At 34.5% G+C, this 24921-nt stretch overlaps 1 protein-coding gene across 2 annotated transcripts in view; it reads right to left on the reverse strand.

Annotated features, from left to right (window-relative positions):
- Window positions 1-288: 288 nt before the first annotated feature.
- LOC149895620 (uncharacterized) overlaps window positions 289-24921 on the reverse strand; it is a 30276-nt gene continuing 5643 nt past the window's right edge. The window contains exons 2-10 of one of the 2 annotated variants that reach the window (XM_090119127.1): window positions 14896-14995; window positions 14267-14432; window positions 13137-13392; window positions 12447-12686; window positions 11270-11433; window positions 10535-10929; window positions 6397-6499; window positions 5630-5845; window positions 289-4743 (exon numbers count right to left, since the gene is read on the reverse strand). In XM_090119127.1, coding sequence (XP_089975253.1) covers window positions 3310-4743; window positions 5630-5845; window positions 6397-6499; window positions 10535-10929; window positions 11270-11433; window positions 12447-12686; window positions 13137-13392; window positions 14267-14432; window positions 14896-14957 — 3036 coding nt within the window. In that variant the 5' untranslated portion in view covers window positions 14958-14995 and the 3' untranslated portion in view covers window positions 289-3309. The remainder of the gene's footprint in view (window positions 4744-5629; window positions 5846-6396; window positions 6500-10534; window positions 10930-11269; window positions 11434-12446; window positions 12687-13136; window positions 13393-14266; window positions 14433-14895; window positions 14996-24921) is intronic. The other variant, XM_090119129.1, reaches the window with a different exon arrangement.

Raw genomic sequence — 24921 nt, forward strand, 5'->3', positions numbered from 1 at the left:
TACGTTGAAGTGGCGTTGGGCCGGGCATATAGCCCGCAGAACCGATGGCCGTTGGGGCAAAAAGGTTCTCGAATGGCGACCACGTACAGGACGTCGCAGTGTGGGACGGCCTTCAACGAGGTGGACAGACGACCTGATCAAAGTGGCGGGGAGCCGCTGGAGTCAGGCCGCTGGTGATCGGTCGTTATGGAAATCTTTGGGGGAGGCCTATGTCCTGCAGTGGACGTCTTAAAAGGCTGGAACGGACGGACGGAACGGACTTAGTGGGAGTTAAAATAATACATCGAGTTTTTAAAACAGTCTTTATTTGTATTCGAGACTTAACTCTATACATAATATCATTTCTATTATATTTTATACAGGAAGGATTATATTTAAGTAAAAAGGTGTAGATTGCATGTTAGTTGTTACGAAGTAGTAGTTGAAATGTGGATAATTAGCCACATATTGTTTCAGTTGTCTCTTTTTCGCACGATATTTGAATGCCATCTCACTTTAACGTCTAATCGTGTGTGCGTTAGTGTGCAGTTTTAGTCTAAGATCACAGAATACATAATAGTAGCTGCTAAGATCCCACTGTAGGATTAGTGCGTTCATAGTTTTTTTGATGAAACCAAAATTTGATGTATATATATCGACTAGGTTGCCAGTCAAAATTTGGCCGCAAGCATTTTTAATTAAATTTTTTCTAATCGATTTTTGGGAAAAACGAAATTAATTATAAATATAACTACATAAAATTTGGTTTTCATCAAAAAAACTATGAACTTACTAATCCTGCGGTGGGATCTAATACAAAAATTGAATGTTGTATGGTAACCTATCTACACCTTTTTACTAGTAATATCATTTTAGGTAGCCGATTTTACAATATACATAATCTGATGGTAGACCTTTCAAAATACTCAAAGAGTGTCGAGCACACGTGTCAGAAGTGAAACTTCTTTGACAGGATTCAAAGATATTAAAATCGTCGCCTTACTCCATGACGTGACGGTATCGCCATGATGCGACCTTGAAATTTTACTCTCAACGCGCCTAAAAAAGTTTCACTTCAAAAATGTGACATCTTTATAAAATATTGAATTGGAATTTTTTATTTCTAACAAGCTTTACAATAGTAACTGTTTTTGTTTTTATATAATTTCAAAAAAGACCAACACTTAGTACATTTAAATATTTTTATTCAGTTTGGTACTTATTTCTATATTGATACATTTCATATGAATATTAAAGATTGATAACAATGGTAAGTATATTCTCTAGTAAGACTAGATTTTCTTAAGAGATTCTTCTTCATGTATTTTAAACTTTCTTTTTAATATATCCTATATAAAAAAAAGCGTGTGTGCCTAGCACACGTGTCAGAAGTGAAACTTCTTTGGCAAGATTCAAGGATACCAAAATCGTTGCTTTACTCCATGACGTGACGGTATTGCCATGACCTACCTTGAAATTTTAGTCTCAAGGCGCCTAAAGAAATTTCACTTCATAAATTTCTATAATAATAATTCATATTTTATTTGTATTGACATAAGCAGCTAGACTCACAATCTTATATTAAAAAAGTTTTCTAAAAACACTCATTGTAATTAACACCTTATTCCGTAGCAGTAATGTTCAAAGTCCATTGTATCGCTCATTAGAAAAACTCTGCCCGATACACGCGGAGGCAGAGTTTCGTGTAGGACAATTTTAGAGCGTGAATGTGAGTCTTGTTGTTTATTAAACGTCAATAATTGTAACATATTTTTCATAATTTGATTAAAAACTACTTAAATTCAATTAGGCCTATTAATAAATCTATAATGGCTCAATATTTATTACAATAATAACATCTAACGAGATTCTAAAAATTAATATTTTATACACATTTATATACAAAAACATAAAAAAAATAATACGTAAATATAAATTCAAAGACAGTAACATCGAGACAACTTCTCATATAAAAATACAAAAAAAGTATGACATGAGATTTGGCGGCAAAAAAGAGCACAGATCATAAAAGTAAGTATAGAATATAGAAAAAGTAAATTTTAAGTTTAATAATATGTCATTAAATTTTTTTGATGTCATGTGCCAAGTCCCAAGAAAGAATGAAAATATAAAAAATATTTTTTTTATAGAAAGAAATGGAAACTTTTATTATCTATGTATCGTTTTTACAGTAATAATATATTATAGATACATAATATACAGTATCTTCTAGGTTTCAAACCAATTAAAATTTAAAACTCAAAATATTGCTTTTTAAATGAGATTGCTCCTATAAAGTCTGTAACCATCATTCTGAGGACTCTTCTGCATTCTCTCGTGATCTTTTAGTGTAAACGAAAACTCGTATTCAGTGTTGTTCAGAACATGATTGCATATATAATCTTTTCGAATGCACTAAGAACAACGAAATAATGCTCTACGCCTGTTTACACTAAAGCAATTTGACATAGTGAAGTTTGAATGAGCTTTCGCTCGTCTGATCTAAATGCACCGTGAGAGAAACTTAAAGAAAAACATTTTTTGTTAGTCTGTTTGTACGTATACACATCACGCAATACGTGGTATTATATAAACTTCTATGCAGACGAAGTCACGGGTAGAAGTTAGTATAAGCAAATTATATTATAAAGAGGTGGGAAATCGCCTTTAAAACTGATTTAAATCGCGATTTATTAAATGATTTATATCTACCGTTATTAAGACACATGTTCTAATAATATGACTAAAATTTTTCAGTTTATAGATCAAAATATATTGAATAATATGAAATTTGCTCTGTTTGTAAATATTCGATTTCTGTATTATTATTTTATTCTCTCGTTCCTAAAAGTACCGTATTCCTTGTTTTTTATAACATCTGGTTGTTACATAGACTCAGAAGTCAAAAACTACCCTCATTTTATAGATTCAACCCTCAAAATCTCTAAATATAAAAATGAATCCCTATTTTCCTTGGTCACGGTATCACGGGTGAACCGATTTCGATAATTATTTTTAATAATATTCCTTGAAGTACGAGGATGGTTCTTATGGAAAGAAAACGTAAACATGTACCACGGGCGAAGCCGGGGCGGACCGCTAGTCCTACTTAATATTATAAATGCGAGAGTTTGTGAGGATGTGTGTGTGTTTGTTACTCTTTCACGCAAATACTGAACCGATTTCACTGAAATTTAGCACCTATATAGAGGATAACTTGGATTAACACATATGATAGGTTTAATCCCGGAAATCCCACAGGAACGGGAACTATGCGGGTTTTTCTTTGAAAAAACGGGGGAAGCCGCGGGAAAGCTAGTTATCTATAATTTAAACCCCAGGCGCTGTGTTAACCAATTTGCCATCTTGATTCAACTTGACATTTAGCAAAACGGGCGCAATTTTCTCACTAACTTCCTTTAAAGTTTTATTCTTCCCGTGCACTAAAATGGCGTCATTTAGTCTCTCCCAAACTAACGGATCGTCCAACTTTATATATGTATTTAGTGTTAAATATGCTTTTAAATCACTATCTAGATTAGTTTTTTGATAAACATCGTCCACTACTAGTATTACGATCCTTCCTTTAGTGTGTGCGGTGCGAAATTCCAAACTACCCCATATTGACTCAACGAAATCTTTCGATAAAACAATTATAGTACATCGCGATTGATCTATAGATTTTGCTATTTGCTCGGGGATCCAATCCCCGACCAGCCAATCACGAGTGTGTATGCACAATTTTAATTTCTTCCTACCCTCCAAATTTGGTAGAATTTTATTCGTCACTATATTTTCGTCTTGGTGTGCGTAGCTTACAAAGGCGTCGTATTTTATGTCATCTGGTAAAACATCGGCGATCGTAAAACCGAGTTTCCGAAGAATAATTCGTATGAAAACACGGTTTTTATAATAACTTAGTATCAAAGTTATAGAAATAATAGTTAATAGGGCCAGAGAAGATATAGCCATAATAGCGTATCGCAGAACACATATAGAGTCGATATTTTTGGAAGATATAACTTCAGAATTATCGCAAGCTATTAGACCATAGTCTAAAATGTTGTTTTTATACTGTCGTAAGATTTGTAAACTGTTTTTATAGGAACAATCGCATTTAAATGGATTTTTCGCTAAGTATAAAGAACAGTTGTTTTTAAGTAATTCTATCGGTGCTTGTGTTAAGTTATTATTACTTAAATCTATCGTAGTTGCAATATTAACTTTAGGCGCGTCTGTTAAATTTAAACCAGTTAAGTTAACCAAGTTAACATAACTTGGTAAATAATTTAAATCTGTCGATTTTTTTAGACTTAATTCGGCGTTTTTCAACTCATCTGGTAAATCGGGCAACAAATCGGTCAACTTGTCGAGCGATTTATTGCAATATATTTCATATTTTAAAGTCGCCGGTCGAACGAAGCAAGTACAATTTTGTGGGCAACTTTTGTATTCACAAACCAATTTGTTGGGCGACAAGTCGGCCAACGTGTTGTTCGACAAATCATCTGGTTTTACACACTGCGCATTTCCCAATATAAAACGATTATTTTTTGGATTATTTTTCATATATTTGAGTAGTGTGTAAAGGGAACAGTCGCAGTTATATGGGTTATTGTCTAAGAGAATTTCCAGAGGTGTGTCGGTAGTGTCGGTACGATATATCGTGTCGGTTAGATATGTCGTGTCGGTAAGTCGGATCGTCGTGATGTTGTTGTGACGTAAGTCCACTGTGGCGGAGCCTATGAAGGATAGGTCGATGTCCTGTAACAAAGGTTTTTTTTTAAATTAGTATATTAGTTTAAATTATGTAGTTTCTGGCTGAAATAGATTTTTTTAAATAATAAATGTAAAAAAATGTAGAAAACTCGTAAAAACAATCAAAATGATAATATTAATTACTTCAAAAACATAAGATATTTAATTTGCGGCCTTATTATTAGTCATTCATTATAATACAACTAGCTGTGCTGTAGATAAATCTATACTAATACTAGCGGTCCGCCCCGGCTTCGCCCGTGGTACATATTTACGTTTTCTCTACATAAAAACCATCCTCGTACTTCAAGGAATATAATAAAAAAATAATTATCGATATCGGTCCACCCGTTCTCGAGTTATGCGCTTACCAACACATTTTGCGATTCATTTTTATATTATAGATTATTAAGCTGAAGAGTTTGTTTGTTTGTTTGAACGCGCTAATCTCAGGAACAACTGGTCCGATTTGAAAAATTCTTTTGGTGTTAGATAGCCCATTTATCGAGCAAGGCTATAGGCTATAGGTCTTAGCGTGATGATACATATATGTATCATCACGCTAAGACCAACAAGAGCGGAGCAATGCGGGTGAAAACGCGGGGCGCAGCTAGTAATATTATAAATGGCTTATATCCATGAAGCCGAAAATTGAATATTAACTGTGTTTATAATGAAAAATAAATCACTACATAGTATAAAACAAAGTCGCTTTCTCTGTCTCTTTGTATGCTTAAATCTTTAAAACTACGCAATGGATTTTGATGCGGTTTTTTTTAATAGATAGAGTGATTCAAGAGGAAGGTTTTAGTATATAATTTAGGTTTTAGACAAAGCGGGCGAAGCCGCGGGCAGCAAGCTAGTAAAATATAAAAAATAAATAAAAACTCACAGTCACTTCATCAATCCTATTATACGATAGATCCAAATACTTCAAGTAAACCATCACACTTCGCCAATCTTCACAAATGTTACTTATTAAGTTATGGTCTAGATCCAACTTAACTAGATCACTTAAACTTGAGAACGGGGATTGGTGATCTAAGTTAGTATAGCCGGAGTGGGGAGGGGGGGTGAAAGATAGGTAATTGTGGGTAATTGATAGAACCTGTAATTAAAAAATATATTTTTATTATACTATAGTTACTAGGTATATATGTATTAATAAAATGTGTATATATATAAATAAGAATATTAAAAAAATATAAAACACTAATTATAATAAAATATCTGTTCATTCAATAATTAAAAAAGAGCGTATGTACCGAGCACACGTGTCAGAAGTGAAACTTCTTTGGCAATATTATGTCCATATAAATAATAATAAAAAAGAGCGTGTTTGCCAAGCACACGTGTCAGAAGTTAAACCTCTTGGATGATGATACAAAAATCGTCGTAAATCGTGACGGTATTGCCATGACGCATCCATGAAACTACTCTCAACGCACCTAATGATTCACATCAAAAGAACAAAAACTTTGATGAAACAATTTTTTTCTAGCAAAAAATACTTTTTTCGATTTTAACAGCATATTTATATCTAAATAATTATAATGTAATCCAGTTAGTATTATTGGTCATAAAAAAACTTTTTTTCATACAAAAGGGTCCAAAAAACCAAAATCTTAATATAAATATAAAATAACTAAAATATCTCACCCGTAAGTCATTGACCAAGTCGAAAGTGTTCGTTTGCAATGTTGTCAACTTATTCTTGTCTAAGTAAAGTTCTTTCAAGTTAGATAGACCCAAAAAAGCACCGCTGTAATAAAAAAATACAAATTACAACAAATTATATTTATAAATATCTTAAAATTGTCAGTGTGATGACATTTTATATCACACACGTTAGTCCGTTTTCTTATGGGCATGCTTGTATGGAAAGGTATACATTTTTGAGTAAAGCAATGAAATTTGGTTCGAATGTTGTACTCGTCCACCTAAGCCCAAATCGCCTGGTAGCCAGTGTCTACTCCCCGGCAGAAGGGAGGGAGGGGGGGTTATAGAACAGAGCGCCCGGCGCTCGGAAAAAAAATTCTGGCGGATTCATTTGGCCCTTTGAGTCGAGTTTGGTGTCGTTATCAGGTAACTAGATGATGCCCGATTCATTACCCATACCAGTTTTTTAGGGTTCCGTAGCAAAATATGTCACAATCTTTAAAATAATAAACTTTTGGCAGTGGCAAAATCCACACAAACCAGTATATTTTTATATTTTTGTATGAAACTTGGTTTATAAAAAAATACTGTCTGAAAGGCCATTTCATGCAGATTATAAAAACATTAACATGTAACATATATCTTACCATTTTCAATGTGAAATAAATTAGAGAAAGTACAGGAACGTTCGTCAGCGCAGCGTAGGGGACGGCTAATAGACCCGAAAAATAAGCAATAACATAAAACAAAAACCAGTCAAGTGCTAGTCTGACTTGCCCATCGAGTGTTTCGTACTTATTTGTCCTATACCATGTTATCTTGTCTGGTAGGACCTGGTTAACTGATACACACACACTTTCGTCTTTATAATATTAGTGTGATTTTTAATCATCTTTAAATTATAAATGAAGTCAGGTAACATTGTTAAAAATAAAGATATATAATAGTAGAACGTTTTTGTATAATTAATAATAATGACAACCACCTCCACAATTACATAATTCGGTACATTTGAGCTGGCGTATAAAACACTTCAATCTGGAATTGCAAGATTTCACGCACCGACATCTTATCAATTCAAAGCTTCTCTTTTCTTTTTATTTCAGATGGGCAAGGAATATTTTGATTTTTTTAGGTCCCTAAATATATACAGCTTGTAAAACTGCCCTTATGGTGTGTTGTTTAAGGGCAGCTTCTGTGGGAGGCAAATTTTCGATTTGCCTGTCCGTTTTTGTTAAAAATTTGTTTGCGACCCTCATTTACTATCACAGCGGGGTACAATGTGAAAAACAAACATGTACTTATAATAATTATAAAAAAATATAAGTTCTGGATAAGAGTATCCTTAAAATATCGTGACCGTCCTTACCTATCATGCATTGTATGTAATCACAAACTTTTCAATTTCACTGTCTGCATATTTGCCACTGTAAAGTGCTTTAAATCCTCGTGTGACATTCGGATATGCCTTCCATACCTCAAATACAGGTGTTCCTATAGCTCTTTTAGACCTTCTAGCTTGGAATACATGATATTCTGTACTAGCCATATCTGTCGACTGTTCTTAACATTATTTTGGCTACTACTACTACCTATATCGTGTGTTCCAAAGCTAGAAGGTCTAAAAGAGCTATAGGTACACCTGCATTTGAGGTATGGAAGGCATATCAGAATTCACACGAGGATTTGAAGCACTTTACAGTGGCAAATATGCAGACAGTGAAATTGAAAAGTTTGTGATTACATACAATGCATGATAGGTAAGGACGGTCACGATATTTTAAGGATACTCTTATCCAGAACTTATATTTTTTTATAATTATTATAAGTACATGTTTGTTTTTCACATTGTACCCCGCTGTGATAGTAAATGAGGGTCGCAAACAAATTTTTAACAAAAACGGACAGGCAAATCGAAAATTTGCCTCCCACAGACACTACCCTTAAACAACACACCTTAAGGGCAGTTTTACAAGCTGTATATATTTAAGGACCTAAAAAAATCAAAATATTCCTTGCCCATCTGAAATAAAAAGAAAAGAGAAGCTTTGAATTGATAAGATGTCGGTGCGTGAAATCTTGCAATTCCAGATTGAAGTGTTTTATACGCCAGCTCAAATGTACCGAATTATGTAATTGTGGAGGTGGTTGTCATTATTAGTAAATATACAAAAACGTTCTACTATTATATATCTTTATTTTTAACAATGTTACCTGACTACAATTATAATTTAAAGATGATTAAAAAACACACTAATATTATAAAGACGAAAGTGTGTGTGTATCAGTTAACCAGGTCCTACCAGACAAGATAACATGGTATAGGACAAATAAGTACGAAACACTCGATGGGCAAGTCAGACTAGCACTTGACTGGTTTTTGTTTTATGTTATTGCTTATTTTTCGGGTCTATTAGCCGTCCCCTACGCTGCGCTGACGAACGTTCCTGTACTTTCTCTAATTTATTTCACATTGAAAATGGTAAGATATATGTTACATGTTAATGTTTTTATAATCTGCATGAAATGGCCTTTCAGACAGTATTTTTTTATAAACCAAGTTTCATACAAAAATATAAAAATATACTGGTTTGTGTGGATTTTGCCACTGCCAAAAGTTTATTATTTTAAAGATTGTGACATATTTTGCTACGGAACCCTAAAAAACTGGTATGGGTAATGAATCGGGCATCATCTAGTTACCTGATAACGACACCAAACTCGACTCAAAGGGCCAAATGAATCCGCCAGAATTTTTTTTCCGAGCGCCGGGCGCTCTGTTCTATGACCCCCCCTCCCTCCCTTCTGCCGGGGAGTAGACACTGGCTACCAGGCGATTTGGGCTTAGGTGGACGAGTACAACATTCGTACCAAATGGCATTGCTTTACTCAAAAATGTATACCTTTTCCCATAAGAAAACGGACTACGTCATCCATACTTAATATTATAAATGCGAAAGTAACTCTGTCTGTCGGTCTGTTACTCAATCACGCCTTAACTACTGAACCAATTTGCATGAAATTTGGTATAGAGATATTTTGATACCCAAGAAAGGACATAGGCTACTTTCTACCCCGGGACATAGGATAAGTTTTATCCCGGAAATCCCACGGGAACGGGAACTATGCGGGTTTTTCTTTAACTGCGCGGGCGAATCCGCGGGTGGAAAGCTAGTATTACATATGGCATCGCATCACACACGTCCCATCCCGTCATTTGACATCACATTAGTCACGTGACATATGATTTTATATCACACACGTCATATTATTACATGTGGCATCGCATCACACACGTCACATGAAATGGCATGACTTAACATTACACACGTTATATAGTGTTATAAATAATATTATAAGTAAAAAGGTGTAGACACTTAGACAGACAGTCTCCCCGTGACCACGCTCGCTGTAAAGTGTTCGAAACGTCGGGAAAATAATAGAATGAATAAATCGCGTTTAAAATCCGTTAAAAAGTCTTTAATTTCTAAATGAAGATAGGTTGTTAATTGTCCCGAAGTAGCAATTGAAATGTAGGCAATTAGCCAGAATTTACTGCAGTTGTCTCTTTTTCGCTCACGATAGTTGAATCATGCCATCTTGGTTTCACGTCTAATCGTGTGTGTGTTAGTGTGCCGCTTTAAGATGGAATATTATGTTGGTAACCTATCTACACCTTTTTATCTAAAATATCTATTCTAATACTAATTAATATTAATAAGCTGAAGAGTTTGTTTGTTTGCTTGAACGCGCTAATCTCAGGAACTACTGGTCCGATTTGAATTCTTCGGTGTTAGATAGCCCATTTATCGAGGAAGGCTATAGGCGCGGATATATCATCACGCTAAGACCAACAGGAGCGGATCAATGCGGGTGAAACCGCGGAGCGCAGCTAGTCATTGATAAGAAGATTAATATTTATATGGAGTTATGAGGTTCATATAAAATTACGGTCTTACTAATAAAATGTTACCCATTCGCTTTGCAATGGATTAGTTATTGCAATAACCTGTCTTGTTTTTATGATCGACGTTTCATGTGAGCAAGAGCAGGACACAGCTATGGTAGAAAATGGTAGAAATTTATCCATTGTTTAACTTTTTATTAGTAAGGCCGTTAATAAATAAAAAGTACTTACCCGTCCAAGTATCCCAATTTATTGTCAGTTACCCTCAAAACATTTAAACTGTTCAAAGTTGAAAATAAACCACTTGGCAACACTGTCAAGTTATTGTAACTCAAATCCAATATTTCCAATTTAGTCTGATCTTGGAATAAGTTAGTTGGCAACACTTGTAATAAGTTATGACTTAGATCCAAGTTATTTAAGTTTATACCAGTAAAAACTGGATTAAGTGTTGCCAGTTTATTGTATGAAAGATTCATTGTTTGTATGTTGGTACTGTTTGTAAATATATGGGGAGGTAAGTTGGTAATGTCGTTTTCATGTAAGTCAAGGTTAGTCAATGTTGGCAGGTTGGCGAATACTGAATCTTCTAGTTTTAACGGTATTCTGTTACTGAAGAGTAATATCTGAAATAAAATAGTTATAATGTAAGTGTCACATGTTATTTTATGATTATTAGTGAATGTTGGCAGGTTGGCAATAATTTTTTTCAAGTTTGCACATAGTAACTATATTTTTTTACTCTTTACTTGTACTTTAAAAAGTTACATTTGAAATAAATATTACATCTTTATTTATTGTTTTTAAATAAATTGAAAAAAAATTATTAACAGAATGTTTGTCGTATTATTCCAATAATACTATAAAAATCCATCAAATATTTCATTAAAACATACTAGTCGTCCTTTAAAAATTTCATCTATCACTTAACAAAAATCCATCAATATTTCACCAGCCGTTACTTACCTCCCTAACTTCTTGGAGTCCTTTAAACGTGTCCGTCTGTATGACACTGAAGTCGTTATCGTATAGATCCAAGTAAGCAATGTGGGGGGTGTTGGTGAATATCGTGGGGGGGAGGTGTGTTAGACCGTTCGAGTTTAAACTGACGTTTTGGAGATGAGGTAGGTCTGGAAAGAAAATATTTATTTGTTAAAAAAAAAATAATAGTCATGCATAGCTTAAAAAACGACCACGGGTTCGATTCCCGGTGGAGACGAAGAAAAAAAAAGTCGTGTGGCACTCGGGGACTGCCACAGTAAAGCTATTGCATGCTATGCCTTCAATCCACACCTCCGCGCCCGTCCCCGTGGGGAGCGTGAGGTTTTTTCGTTACGGAATGTCTCGATTCGGTCCCCGCGCTGAAGGCCCGCGATAGAAGCTATGCAATAGCTTAAAAAATGTCTCGGTCTGGCAAGACACAGAAAGTTGATCATCTACTTGTCCCTAAAGAAAATCGATCAGTGAAACAGATGTATGCATAATGCATCTGCCCCTTACCCCACTAGGGGACAAGGGACTTCATTTTTTATAGTTTAAAAAACAAGGGTACAATGCAGAAAGATCATAAAACATTTTTGGTCTTACCACAAAACAATTTAAACACAGTCTAACTTTAAACCAGGGATCTGTCACTTTAATAGTTGTCTATGTGAAATACGACAAAACCAGATTAAAGAAAACCCGCGCTTAAAGTTAAACCCTGTCTAAAGTATTTTGTGGTAAGACAGTATATTTCAAAAATACTGAGATGTGACACAAAAGAACAAAAATTACGAAAATGGAAGATAGGCCACACTTCAATTAAAAATATTCATGTAACACTAATGATTCATGAAATCGGTCCAGTAGTTCCTGAGATTGGTGCGTTCAAACAAACACATGTTCGAGTTTTATTAATAATGAATGCTCGATAAATAAAAAAAAGTAGCGTGTGTGCTGAGCACACGTATCAGAATTGAAACTTCTTTGGCAAGATTCAAAGATATCAAAATCGTCGCCTTACTCCATGACGTGACGTTATTGACATGACGCGACCTTGAAATTTTACTCTCAACGCGCCTAAAGAAGTTTCACTTAAAAAAAGAATCGAAAAAAAACTTTTTTCCTTTTTTTATAATATACAGTCTTAAAAAAAACTCACCGTCAAAAGCGTTTCCCTCCATTACCCCTATAGTATTACCCCACAACGACACTTTCACCAACCCTGTTGAACCTTTAAACAAATTCCTATCCACTTTGGGTATAGTAGTTTCAGCTATTTCGATCTTTTGCAGCGATTTAAGCGCTGTATCCATTGGTGGTATTGTACCGCCTGCGAATTTTAAGTATTGCAGCGCTTTGAGGGTTGAAAGCGCTTTGTAGGGGATGGTTATGTTGCGTGCTGGAAACGAAATATAAGGAATTAATAAGAAATCAAGGTTTTTTGAAGTTGAGAATTTTTTGCCATTTTTTCTGATGTAAGTGGTTGATTTTAATTCTATAAAAAATCTGTATCTCGAATTATTTTTTAACAAAAAAATAATACGCCTTCTAATTGTTTTAACAGGATAATTAATTGGGGCGAACCGGAAGGCCCCAGCTTTCAAAAGAAAACAGATAGATTCAGTCGAAGATTCTCAGTTGACAATCACAAAACAAGGATATTTTTAAGTCGCTTGTTAAAGTAACTTGTACACAAGCATAAAATAAAATTAACATAGGGCAAAGATAATTTATTATTATACATATGTTAGTCTGTAAAGTATTATATGGGTTTGTCAAACAACAATTACTTCTATCTGTACAATTCATAGTGTGTTACCAAAATTAATAAATACATTTGTCAACTCACCCGTATACATAAAAACCACCGCCGTCACATTACCCAGCCCGTCAAAATGTCCCTCTTTCAGGTGTACATTCAAATGTATGACCGTCAATCTCGTCACACCGTTCCCGTCAATGATATCTAGCACACATGACAGGGGCTGTGGGGGCTGACAGCTGTCAATTGTGAGGTATCTGACAGTTTTGGGTGCGTGCGCGTGTGTGTAGTTTGTGATGTACGGTTTGACTTGTTGTATGTGTGTACAGGTGTAGGTACTGTCCTGGAAGGATAATAAATTAAATTTAAGGTGTTATATGCTTTCTTTATTGAAGCATAGTTATGATATGTTATAAGGTAAGGCAATATAATCAATTTTTTGTAAAAATTGTGAAAAATTGTATTTTTTCCTAAAAATAGGGGATAAAATACTTTTCCCCATTTATCTTTAGCTTTTTTACATATTGGCGTAAACTAAACAATTATACTCACAATGACGCTTAAAAATTGTCCGATTCAAAACTCGGCCTATGCTTTTATGAGGCAGAATTTTCTAATACGCGATACAATCGATTTTGAACATTATTTCCACCATTTAAAGTACTAATTTTGAACGTGTTAATTATTTGACGACCTTTTGATAGGCGATTGTGAGTCTACCAGAAACCAAATATACTAGATATATGTCTGTGGAGTCTACTTATTTTTAGTTCGTCAATGAAAACAATAAAATATTTAAAATAAGATACTTTTTTTTTAAATTCAATTTATTCTGTTTCACACAGTAGCGTGAATATGAATTATTTTTGGGGGGTATGCAATATACATAATTTATAACTACCCTCGTAACCATAGAAAATGATTCACATATTTTATTCTATTTCTGGTTATGTATACGTTATAAATTATAATATATGAAGTTTTTATTGTACATAACTTAAAACTACCCCCAAAAACAAGATTTTTAAGCTATTGCATAGCTTCTATCGCGGGCCTTGAGCGCGGGGACCGAATCCAGAAATTTAGTAACGAAAAACCTCACGCTCCCCACTCCGACGGGCGCGGAGGTGTGGCTTGAAGGCATAGCATGCAATAGCTTTACCGCAGCAGTCCCCGAGTGCCACACGTCTTTTTTGTTCTTTTTTCTAATAACTTACCTCACATTCAACCTGCACGCCCTCCCCCGCACTATCCACGGTCACCGTGAACCTCTCTGGGAGGGCACACGACACCTCCACTTGAGCTATCATCGGGGTTGGTTTGCAACCGGACGTTGTCCCCTCCCCTACCCATTGGTAAGTGTTGGAGTTGTAGGGAATGTCGCTAGAAAGGAGATTTATTTATTAGAGAAATATAAATGTGTGTTTGTTAGAAATGAATGATAAATTTATTATAAAAAAAAAACTCAAACATATACCAAAGAAGATTCTGTAATTTTAAAACTAGCTAATGCACGCGAACGAACGGGCAAAACCAAGTATTTCTATAGCTTGTGTTTTATTCTTATTAATTTCTAGTAGATAAGCTACACAGGTGCCGTTAAGTATCATCAAAATCTGTTCAGTTGTTTTCACGTATACGATTAACAAACTACTTAATTGTCTTCTTCTGTTAGTCATCTATTGGTCTACTGGTTTAATGGTCTATTGGTCTACTAGTCTACTGGTCTACTCACAGAAGACCGTTGTTTTCACGTACATATTAATAACAAACATAATTTCATACCGTTTGTCTTCTATTAGTCAACTATTGGTCTATTAGTCTACTGGTCTATTGGTCTACTCACAGAAGATCATCACCCCCGCGGCTGCTGGCTACCAGCAGAGCCAGTAAGAACCACCGTCTCATGCTGAGATACTACGGCCTTTGTTGCGTCATCACAGCATCTGAAATATAATTTGGATAAATTATTTCTATGTTAGGTAACAGTCACTTGTAAAACACCAGCAACCTCGCAGGACAAGATATGTTATATCATATGTAACAACATTTGTTCAAGTTCAAGATTCCTTACTCCATGACGCGACCTTGAAATTTTAATCTCAACGCGTAAAGAAGTTTCACTTCAAGAATATAGCTTATTTGTATGGAACCCTTAGTGTCGCGAGTCCGACTCGCACTTAACCGATTTATAAGAGCTAGCGCGCACGAGCAACTTTGTCTCCGCAACTATTTTGTCTCTCCCATCAATTTGTATGGGGAGTTGCGTCGCTACGTGCGCGCACTTTCATACTAGCCCATGGGTGGAGAGACAAAATAGTTGCGGAGACAAAGTTGCTCGTGCGCGCTAGCTCTTACTTTTCCACAAATATTTCCTTTTTATAAAGAGCATTTAAACTCATTTTAATATTAAAAACACTTGATTACTAACCTTTGACATTATAATATAAACATACATATGACTCTTATCATTTACTGATAATGGTGTACAAATATACTGTATTTAATATGCAAATATAATTTGGAAAATCCAAAAGTGAACGCCTCATAATTTTTTTTAATAAATATTTATTAATTATTATTTTTGTTTATTTAATAACAATTAAACCACATCGAATCAGACCCTGAAAAATGAAAGGGTTCTATTCCTGAGCATACTCAAGCGTAAGAGAAAAAAAAAGACTCGATTAGTAAAGTATTTCGGTCGCTATCGTGTTAACAAGAAAATCCTCCGCGCATACAGACACACGGACGTCCAAGACAGAACTTTTTTAAACTGTTTTTTAACTAGTTTAAATAACAAAAATGACATCAAAAATATCATGAATGTTAAAAATAGTGTTTTTTCTTAATATGTGTGTGTATGTATTATCTTACAAGTGCAATATATTATGATACATAAAGACATTTTAAGTTTGAAAAATCAGATGTTTTGCGCGAAGTGACAGTAGTACCCACCTCAACGCTTCGCTTAAGAGGCGTGCAAAATACATTTAAAAGCCGATTAAAATATATACTTAATTATCCTACTAATATTATAAATGCAAAAGTTTGTGAGGATGGATGTATGTGTGTGTATGTACGTTTATTACTCTTTCACGCAAATACTACTGAACCGATTGCAATGAAATTTAGCACACTTATAGAGGGTAACTAGGATAACACATAAGATAGGTTTTATCCCGAAAATCCCACAGGAACGGGAACTACGCGGGTTTTTCTTTGAAAACGAAAGCGAAGCCGCGGACGGAAAACTAGTGTCAATATAAAAGTGGCTAATCAGTTATAAATTTATATGTAAAATCCCCCACAAAATTGTTTGTTTTCGTCAATTAAAATTAATACGTAGATAACATTAACGATTATTAAATAGTGGGTATAATTGATGACGTCACGTGGCGCGTGATTTCCCGCCATTTTGTCACTTTATTAATTATCTGTGTAACTATTGTTGTTATTTTTTTAATTAGGCGTTAGACAAAGGAAAAATTGTTTAAAGTGACATTGTAATTATTAATTTCATGGTTAGGAATTATTATAAACTCAAATAATTATTATTGTTGTTTATAAGTTCAAGAGTTTGTTTGTTTGTTTGAACACGCTAATCTCAGGAACTACGGGTCTGGATTGAAAAATTATTTCACTGTTTGATACCTAGCCGATATTTATGGAGAAATCTATAGGCACGTTTAAATCAGCACGTTTAGACCAATAAGAGCTGAGCTGCAATGCGGGTAAAACCGCGGGACACAGCTAGTAGGTATATAACCTTGTTTAAAAATCTCAAACACAAGATATCATACATCATGTTCTTTTACTAACATAAATTATACGAATGTTTGTGAGCATTCGTGGATGTTCGTTACTCTTTGACGCAAATACTACTGAACCGAGTCAATTAAATTTGGCACACACATAGAGGGTAACTTTGATTATCACATAAGTTTTATCGCGGAAATCCCACAGGAACGGGAACTATGCGGGTTTTTCTTTGAAAACGCGGGCGATGCCGCGGGCAGAAAATAGTACGTACTGCATAATTGTAATTATTGGTAAATTTTATCACTTAGGTAACGAGAAACGCAAGCGAAACCATTTTGCAATATAGTATAGCAAATATATACGTATCAAATTGTCAACTTCCTTTCTTGCAATAACTTGACAAAAACCACAAACTAGTAGGTACCATATCAAGAGATATGCTAAACAAACAGTAGGGTTGGTATATCCATACTAATATTATAAATGCGAAAGTAACTCTGTCTGTCTGTCTGTTACTCAATCACGCCTTAACTACTGAACCAATTTGCATGAAATTTGGTATAGAGATATTTTGATACCCGAGAAAGGACATAGGATAGGTTTTATCCCGGAAATCCTACGGGAACGGGTTTTTCTTTGAAAACGCGGGCGAAGCCGCGGGCGGAAAGCTAGTCAGTTATATAGTAAAAGTATTTTATTTATCTACTAGCTTACCGCCCGTGGCTTCGCCCGCTTTTTCTAAAACCTAATAAATTATATACTAAAACCTTCCTCTTGAGTCACTCTATCTATTAAAAAAAAACCGCATCAAAATCCGTTGCGTAGTTTTAAAGATTTAAGCATACAAAGGGACATAGGGGCATAGGGACAGAGAAAGCGACTTTGTTTTATACTATGTAGTGATGTAGTGATACTCACAGTGATACTAATAATATAGAGCTGAAGAGTTTGTTTGTGCTGTTGAACTCGCTAATCTCTTCGAAGAAATACTATTTCAGTTTTAGATAGTCCAGATATCGAGGAAGGCAAGCCATATTATTGTATCGTCAAAAGTCAATACAAGTAGGAGCGGAGCAATGCGGGTAAAACCGCGGAAATAGCTAGTTTATTTTTAAAAGAATAAATATGAGAATGATTTAAGTACCTCTAAACGGTTTCTAACTTTCTACTGATAATGAGCATTATCAAAAATATTATTTTTTATTTTCTATTGACAAACTAAACTTAAGTAAATAAAGTAATTAATTATATCGTAAAAATGACAAAAATAACTTACCGCTATAAAATAATTAATAATATTATTTAAATTATCTACAGTTGGCAGCCCTAAAATCAAGAATATCGTAATCGATACGAGGAAAATCCGATACATGGTGATCCGCCATCTTTGAAATGATTTCAAAGTCGATACTTTACACAAAAAGTAAACATTGATGTTCAATGCTTCAAAGTTAACAATAATAATACAGAACACAGATCACGTAATTTTTAAAAACTAGCGGTCTGTCCCGGCTTCGCCCGTAGTACATGTTTACGTTTTCTCTCCATTAGAACCATCTTCGTTCTTCAAGGAATATTATCTATACCACAGATCTATACTATACTAAGATAAAGCCGAAGAGTTTGTTTGTTTGTTTGTTTGAACGCGCTAATCTCAGGAACTACTGGTCCGATTAACCGATTAACGACCGAAAAATTATTTCGGTGTTAAATAGTCCATTTATCGAGGAAGGGAAGTATATATTCTTATGGTACATTAATTTAAAGCTACATCACTGCCAAATATCATCAAAATCTGCGTAGTTTTAAAGATTTAAGAATACATAGGGACGGACCGACGGCGAAAGCGACTTTGTTTTATATGTAGTACCTAATTAGTGATGATTTCATAGTAATGTGCTGAATTCTGATACCTCTAGGTAGGTACATAATATATTCTGTTCGAGGGGCGTTGTTATGATAAAATATTTATCAGTAAAAATAAACATTTAACTAAAATATGAGCATCTGTTCTGCTTATTCATATCGAAAACATACATAGTAGGTATAATGAGAACGTATCTGTTATGTTTATGGTTTATAAAATATGTACTAGCTTTCCACCCGCCGTTTCGCCCGCGTTTTGAAAGAAAAACCCGCATAATTCCCGTTTCCGTGGGATTTTCGGGATGAAACCTATCCTATGTGTTAATCCAAGTTACCCTCTATATGTGTGCTAAATTTAATTGTAATCGGTTCAGTAGTATTTGTGTGAAATAATAACAAACACACACACACACATCCTCACAAACTTTCGCATTTATAATATTAGTAGGATAGGAAATAAGAGATTATTTTAAACACAAGACAGACATAAATAAAATTGACTTTTTGTTCGGTTGGTAATTACTAATTAATTATTAAAACATACTAGCTGTGCCCGCGACTTCGTTCGCGCGTGCGTAGTTAGAATTTAGACTGAAATTCTAATTAAATTATATCCTTTACGTATACTAGCTGCACCGGGCGGTTTCTGTGGGAATAAAGAATAGCCTAATTTACTCCTTATAACATCAGCTATCTGTCGGTGAAAGTCCCGTCAAAATCGGTCCAGCCGTTCCAGAGATTAAACGAGACAAACAGACAGACAGACAAACAAAAATTGTAAAGTTCCTATTTTGGTATTAGGTACCTATAGCACTCAACACACGGAGATCACGTAGGTACCTACCACAGTACCTACAATATATCCAACGGTAAAAGTATTTTTGAAATCGGTCCAGTATTTCCAGAGATGAGCGCGTTCAAACAAACTCGTCAGCTGTTTATTAATAGTACAGAAGTAAAGATGAATTTACGAATCATTGTTCATTTTAAAATATTGACTAATCAATTGTTCACATAATTGTTACCTACTTTCATTTCTCTTATTTCACGCGTAGAAAAATCTATGACTAACTTTAGCCCGCGGTTTCATTCACGTGTGCAGAAAATAAAAATAAAAAGGGGCTGCATATTACATTCGATGTCCCCGAATTTCATTATTTTGTGCTGTTTAATCGATAGCTGGTAGTGGATTTTCTTAACAAACTGCTTTTCTTTTCCAACAAAAATGCGTAGTTTTTGTGAAAATCGAAATTGAAAATGATATTTTTTAAGGTTATTTTTGTACTAAAAACGCAACTCTTAAGCCATTATAGTAGGTATCAAAATGTCTAATTATCACACTCACACGCATTATTTTTAAATATACAGTTGAACCTCGATAACTTAAACCTCGATAACATAAAAACCTCTGTAACTTCACAAAACAATATGTTCCCTTCCCATCAGAGCCCAAAACCTCTTTAACTTAAAATACGCAACCTCTATAACTTAAATAAATAATCTCTGTATTGGCCCTCAATAACTTAAAAAAATGTTTCCACAACCTCTATTACATAAAATTTTTTGTCAATGAGTCATTTTGAAAGAATGTCAAAACAAAAGGTTTCGGTATTTATTGCTTGCACGTGTTTACTATGTATTTTTAACGTAAACAATACATTAGGTACCTATTGTTTGCTTTATCGAAATTCTTCAAACATTTGCGGCGGTTAGCTTTATGACAACGACTTACTTCATAAGTTTTTGATCGTTGTCCTGGAAACATCACTTTACTTACTGTGTGATAAAACTGGCTTAAAATTAGTCCAAAAAGAAAACTAACAACCCTCACCTACGCTGATAAATTAAAAGCTATAGAAGCAGTGAAAATGGATAGACCCTTGATAACTTAAAACCTCTATAACTTAAAATATTTTGTGTTTCCCTTGGACTTTAACTTATCGAGGTTCTACTGTATTTACGTACCTATTACTTTATTTACATATTACAATTTATTTTGTTAAAATAGTATTTTAACAATTTAGTATAGCCAAAAATCGTTCCATATTTTGTATTCATAACAAGCCACAGATAACACAGATTAATTAATATGACGCAGATCACAGTTTAGCAATACAAATATACTAGCTTATCATAGAGTATAAATGATACATTTTAATTTTTAATGTTTTTTTTATAGCTCACTTGCTTCAGTTTTTAAAATCGATTAACTTTTACTTTTAGAATTCAAATAGGTAGCGAGGAGCGAAGCGACGAGCGTGTTAGGTTAACTGTTGAACTGCCGCACGAGCCGAGCGAGCGAAGCGAGCGTGCCGCGGCAGCGGCCGGCGAGTGCCAGAAGCGACTTTAGGGCGATTCCCACTCAAACAAAAAAAAAACTACGTAGGTTTAAACAACCTGTTTGTATTTTATTTATGTATCGTAAAATTTTTGTTATTATCAAATGCTATCTAAATTAAAATTACGAATTAGTGTCTAGTCGTCCGCTAAACGGATGAATAAAATAAATTAGTCGTCCGATTACCGGATGAATAAAATAATTTAATCGTCCGATTACCGGACGAATAAAATAATTTAATCGTCCGATTATTCGGATTACTAGATAACCTTTTAACACTAAAGCTAGTTGGGTTGGACTAAAGCAAAGGGGGCTCAGGACTTAGAAAATTTTTGATGGAGTTGGTGTCATTATAACACCTATTTATCGTAAAGATATTGTTTTATCGTAAAGATTACGCTAATATAAGCATGTTTTATAGGAACAACTTTTCTCTAAAATAAAAAATGGCCGAGATATGCGCCCTCAATTCGTTAGGTTAGGTTTAGGTTAGGTTAGCCTTTAGGTTAGGTTAGGTTAGGTTTCTTAAAAAAAAAACTACACAGAAATAGGAGCCCCGCGAAGCGGGGCTCCGTCGACGCGCAAAAAAAATCAAGTTTAGGTTATGTTAGCCGTTAGGTTAGGTTAGGTTAGGTTTCTTAAAAAAAAAATACACAGAAATAGGAGCCCCGCTTCGCGGGGCTCCGTCGACGCGCAAAAAAAATCAAATACCTACGTGTGCCCTCCTCCCCCCTCTCTTCCCCTTACAAAAAACCTATAATACGTGCGGCAGTTCTCTAAAGAATTATCGGACGATTAAATTATTTTATTCATCCGGTAATCGGACAACTAATTTATTTTATTCATCCGTTTAGCGGACGACTAGCGCTGTCCTTAAAATTATTTTTGACAAATTCATTTTAAAAATCACTTTCGAATTATATTTATTATCTACAATTGTGAACGCGTCATATAACATTTATTATCTATAATGGCATGTCGTAAATACGTGGTAAATACAAACTTACATTTTTCAGGTAATATAATTTAAGAAATTGTTATAAATAAATTATTAAACACTTGACCGTAATTTGAAGCTTACTTCATTGAGAAGGCACCTAGCTTTTTCCGCCTATTTTGCCCTCTCTTTCCGTTGTATATATGCTATCTCTCTCGCACACCTCTCCACCAGGTGGCGGGGCGCACGATAATGTGCGGGCGCTGGATGTTTTTTCATTGGCGTCTAGCTTCCGCCGCGAGAAGGTTGTCTACAAGACTACAACCTTGGTGCTATTAAGTATTGCTTAAAGCAAGTGCTAAAAGTGTTAAAAAGTGTATCCCGTCGGATCGGTACAGTGAGTTATTTTTACATCTATTCTAATAAATTAATAATATTTTACTTAAAAATGAGTAAAAATCTTTAAAGTCAACGGTATAATCGTTGGACTTTATTTAAAATGCTGAGGTTTTTAATGAATCCTTCAGCAATAGTTTATTTTTCAATATGCTTAAATACTTAATAGCATGAATAAAGATATTTAAAATTAACGATACAACCGTTACATTTTACTTGAAATAGTAACTTTTCCTTTGAAATATTTCATTATGCAATATGTACTAATTAATATTTGAATTTTTAATACTGTGAGTAAAGCTATTTTAACGGTGTTACCGTTCGGCTTTACTCGAATCGTTAATAGTTATTACTTTTGTGATTATTTGATATTACTAGATATATCAAATACCCTCTCTTGTATATAGATATTTTTAATTATTTATTTCATTTTTAATAATGTGTTTTTATTACAAGGTTACAAGTGAATTTTTCTTGGAAAAATTACAATTAATACCTACTTAGTATGGATATGAGCCAACTCAAAGCTTTACAGGCATACAATCCATTGCTACGACTTTATTACATTGTCGTTATCGCTAGGAACGGTTCGGAATTCCTATAATAGTTTATTACTAAAAATTATCGAACGAGATGAGTCAGCTCCAAGAAGTCACGACATGTCAGAACATGTTGTGATATTATTTTATAAATCGTACGGGAGTTACCGCTCAACTGAATAATGATGGATTGTTGTACCACGAATGTACCACACATTCAAAACTATCCGTAGTCTATACGTGTCCTTTTATGAGTATTGTTCTGATCCGTTTTTATGTGAAAATAGACATATTACACACGACTAATTTGATTGAAAATTACGTTTCCTATGTTTCAAATGATGCAACTTTTTTGTTTAAACGAGTAAGTACCAAAATTTTACAATTAAATTCTTTGGTTTACTGAACTTGTGCTGAAAGGGTTATCGTATAATAATTATCGAGATACCTTAATATAAATTAGATTTAGATACATTTATTTCAAAGGATTTACAATTCACTTCTAACGTTTTAGAATAATATTATAAACTTGTACACCTTGACAAAAAGTAAAAAATTGCGGGTGAGTGGAGATTATTTTGTTCAATTAAATATAACGTCCTACGACGGTATGGTTGCGTTCGTAAGGAATGTTAACGGATATAAAGCAACTAAATGTTACATCGATTGCATGAACAAAAATAAATATGAATCGAAGTTCATTTTAAAATTTAGTGAATTGATTTGAATTATGAATTTTTATATAAACATAATAATTAATTACCATTGTCAAATCAATTCTTATTAATTCATCCTGGACAGTTGTCGCTAACATTGGAAAATAAGTTAAAGGACCTTGTTAATTGCTATATTATTTAAATGATTATTTACTGCTAATTTTATATTAGCACTAAGGTGTATTCTTGCTCGAAGCAGAATACATAAATGTGGCCACTACTCCTCGCAGGGGTTAGCCAGGTCAAATCCACCCTCGCAGGGTGTCTCTTAAGCATTTTTTGGCAGGCCCTACTTATTTCTAGTTACAAACATCCCTCGCGCAGCTGTCGCTCGCAGGGAAATGGTGCAAATATATATCAGCCCTCGCGGGGCTTTGACTACAACAGTACCTCACGGAGACATGGTGCAAATATATATCAGCCCTCGCGGGGCTTTGACTACAACAGTACCTCACGGAGACATGGTGCAAATATATATCAGCCCTCGCGGGGCTTTGACTACAACAGTACCTCACGGAGACATGGTGCAAATATATATCAGCCCTCGCGGGGCTTTGATGGCGATTGGTGCAAATATACAAAGGATTGATCATTAAAATGATCATAGATATTTGCTTTCGTCAACGAGGACCCACGAAAGAAGTTTTGGATATGACCGTATCGGATCTTCACTCTTCTAAGGTAGGTAGAAAAAGGTTTTGAAATCTTCTTCACAGTGGGCAGAATAGTAATATGACCTAATAAATACAATAAAGGTTAGAGACGTCAAATAATGGGCGCATGAAATTGATACTTCGTATCCTAAAAGTTTACGCTTCAGGAATCGGGAAACCACCATTGGTTTACCAATTATGGAAATTGGAATTGAACAAATCGTATTTACCAATGTAAAGCCTATTCACAACAAAGGAAGGCGAGTCGGATCAAATATCATCTCGCAGATGATTTGTGGCGGTGGTTTCGAGGATTGTCACCAAGCCTTGTGTCAACGGTATGTTTGGTATCGTCATTCAATGGCACTAGCCGACCAATTTTCATATAAAAACATCGGAAGAGATTTTTTAATCGCAAAGCGATTGAATGTAACAAATGACGATTGATTCAAAATCAAATTTCAAATTTCAAACGATTGATTACGTATATTTGACCTCTCATAGGCCTATTTTAGTTGCCCGGTCTTGTAGGCAATTTATTTGACTCGTTTTTCAACCCATTTGACCTCATTATTGCACCCATGAGATTTTTCTTCAGGGCTCAAACAATAAATCGCTGAGGGATTAGGATAATCGTTTGTTAGACAAGTTTCTTGTCATCCCAC

Source organism: Colias eurytheme, chromosome 31, assembly GCF_061535395.1.
Source record: "Colias eurytheme isolate Ceu_HAF_F1 chromosome 31, ilColEury1 Martin Lab GWU primary, whole genome shotgun sequence".
Taxonomy (NCBI): domain Eukaryota; kingdom Metazoa; phylum Arthropoda; class Insecta; order Lepidoptera; family Pieridae; genus Colias; species Colias eurytheme.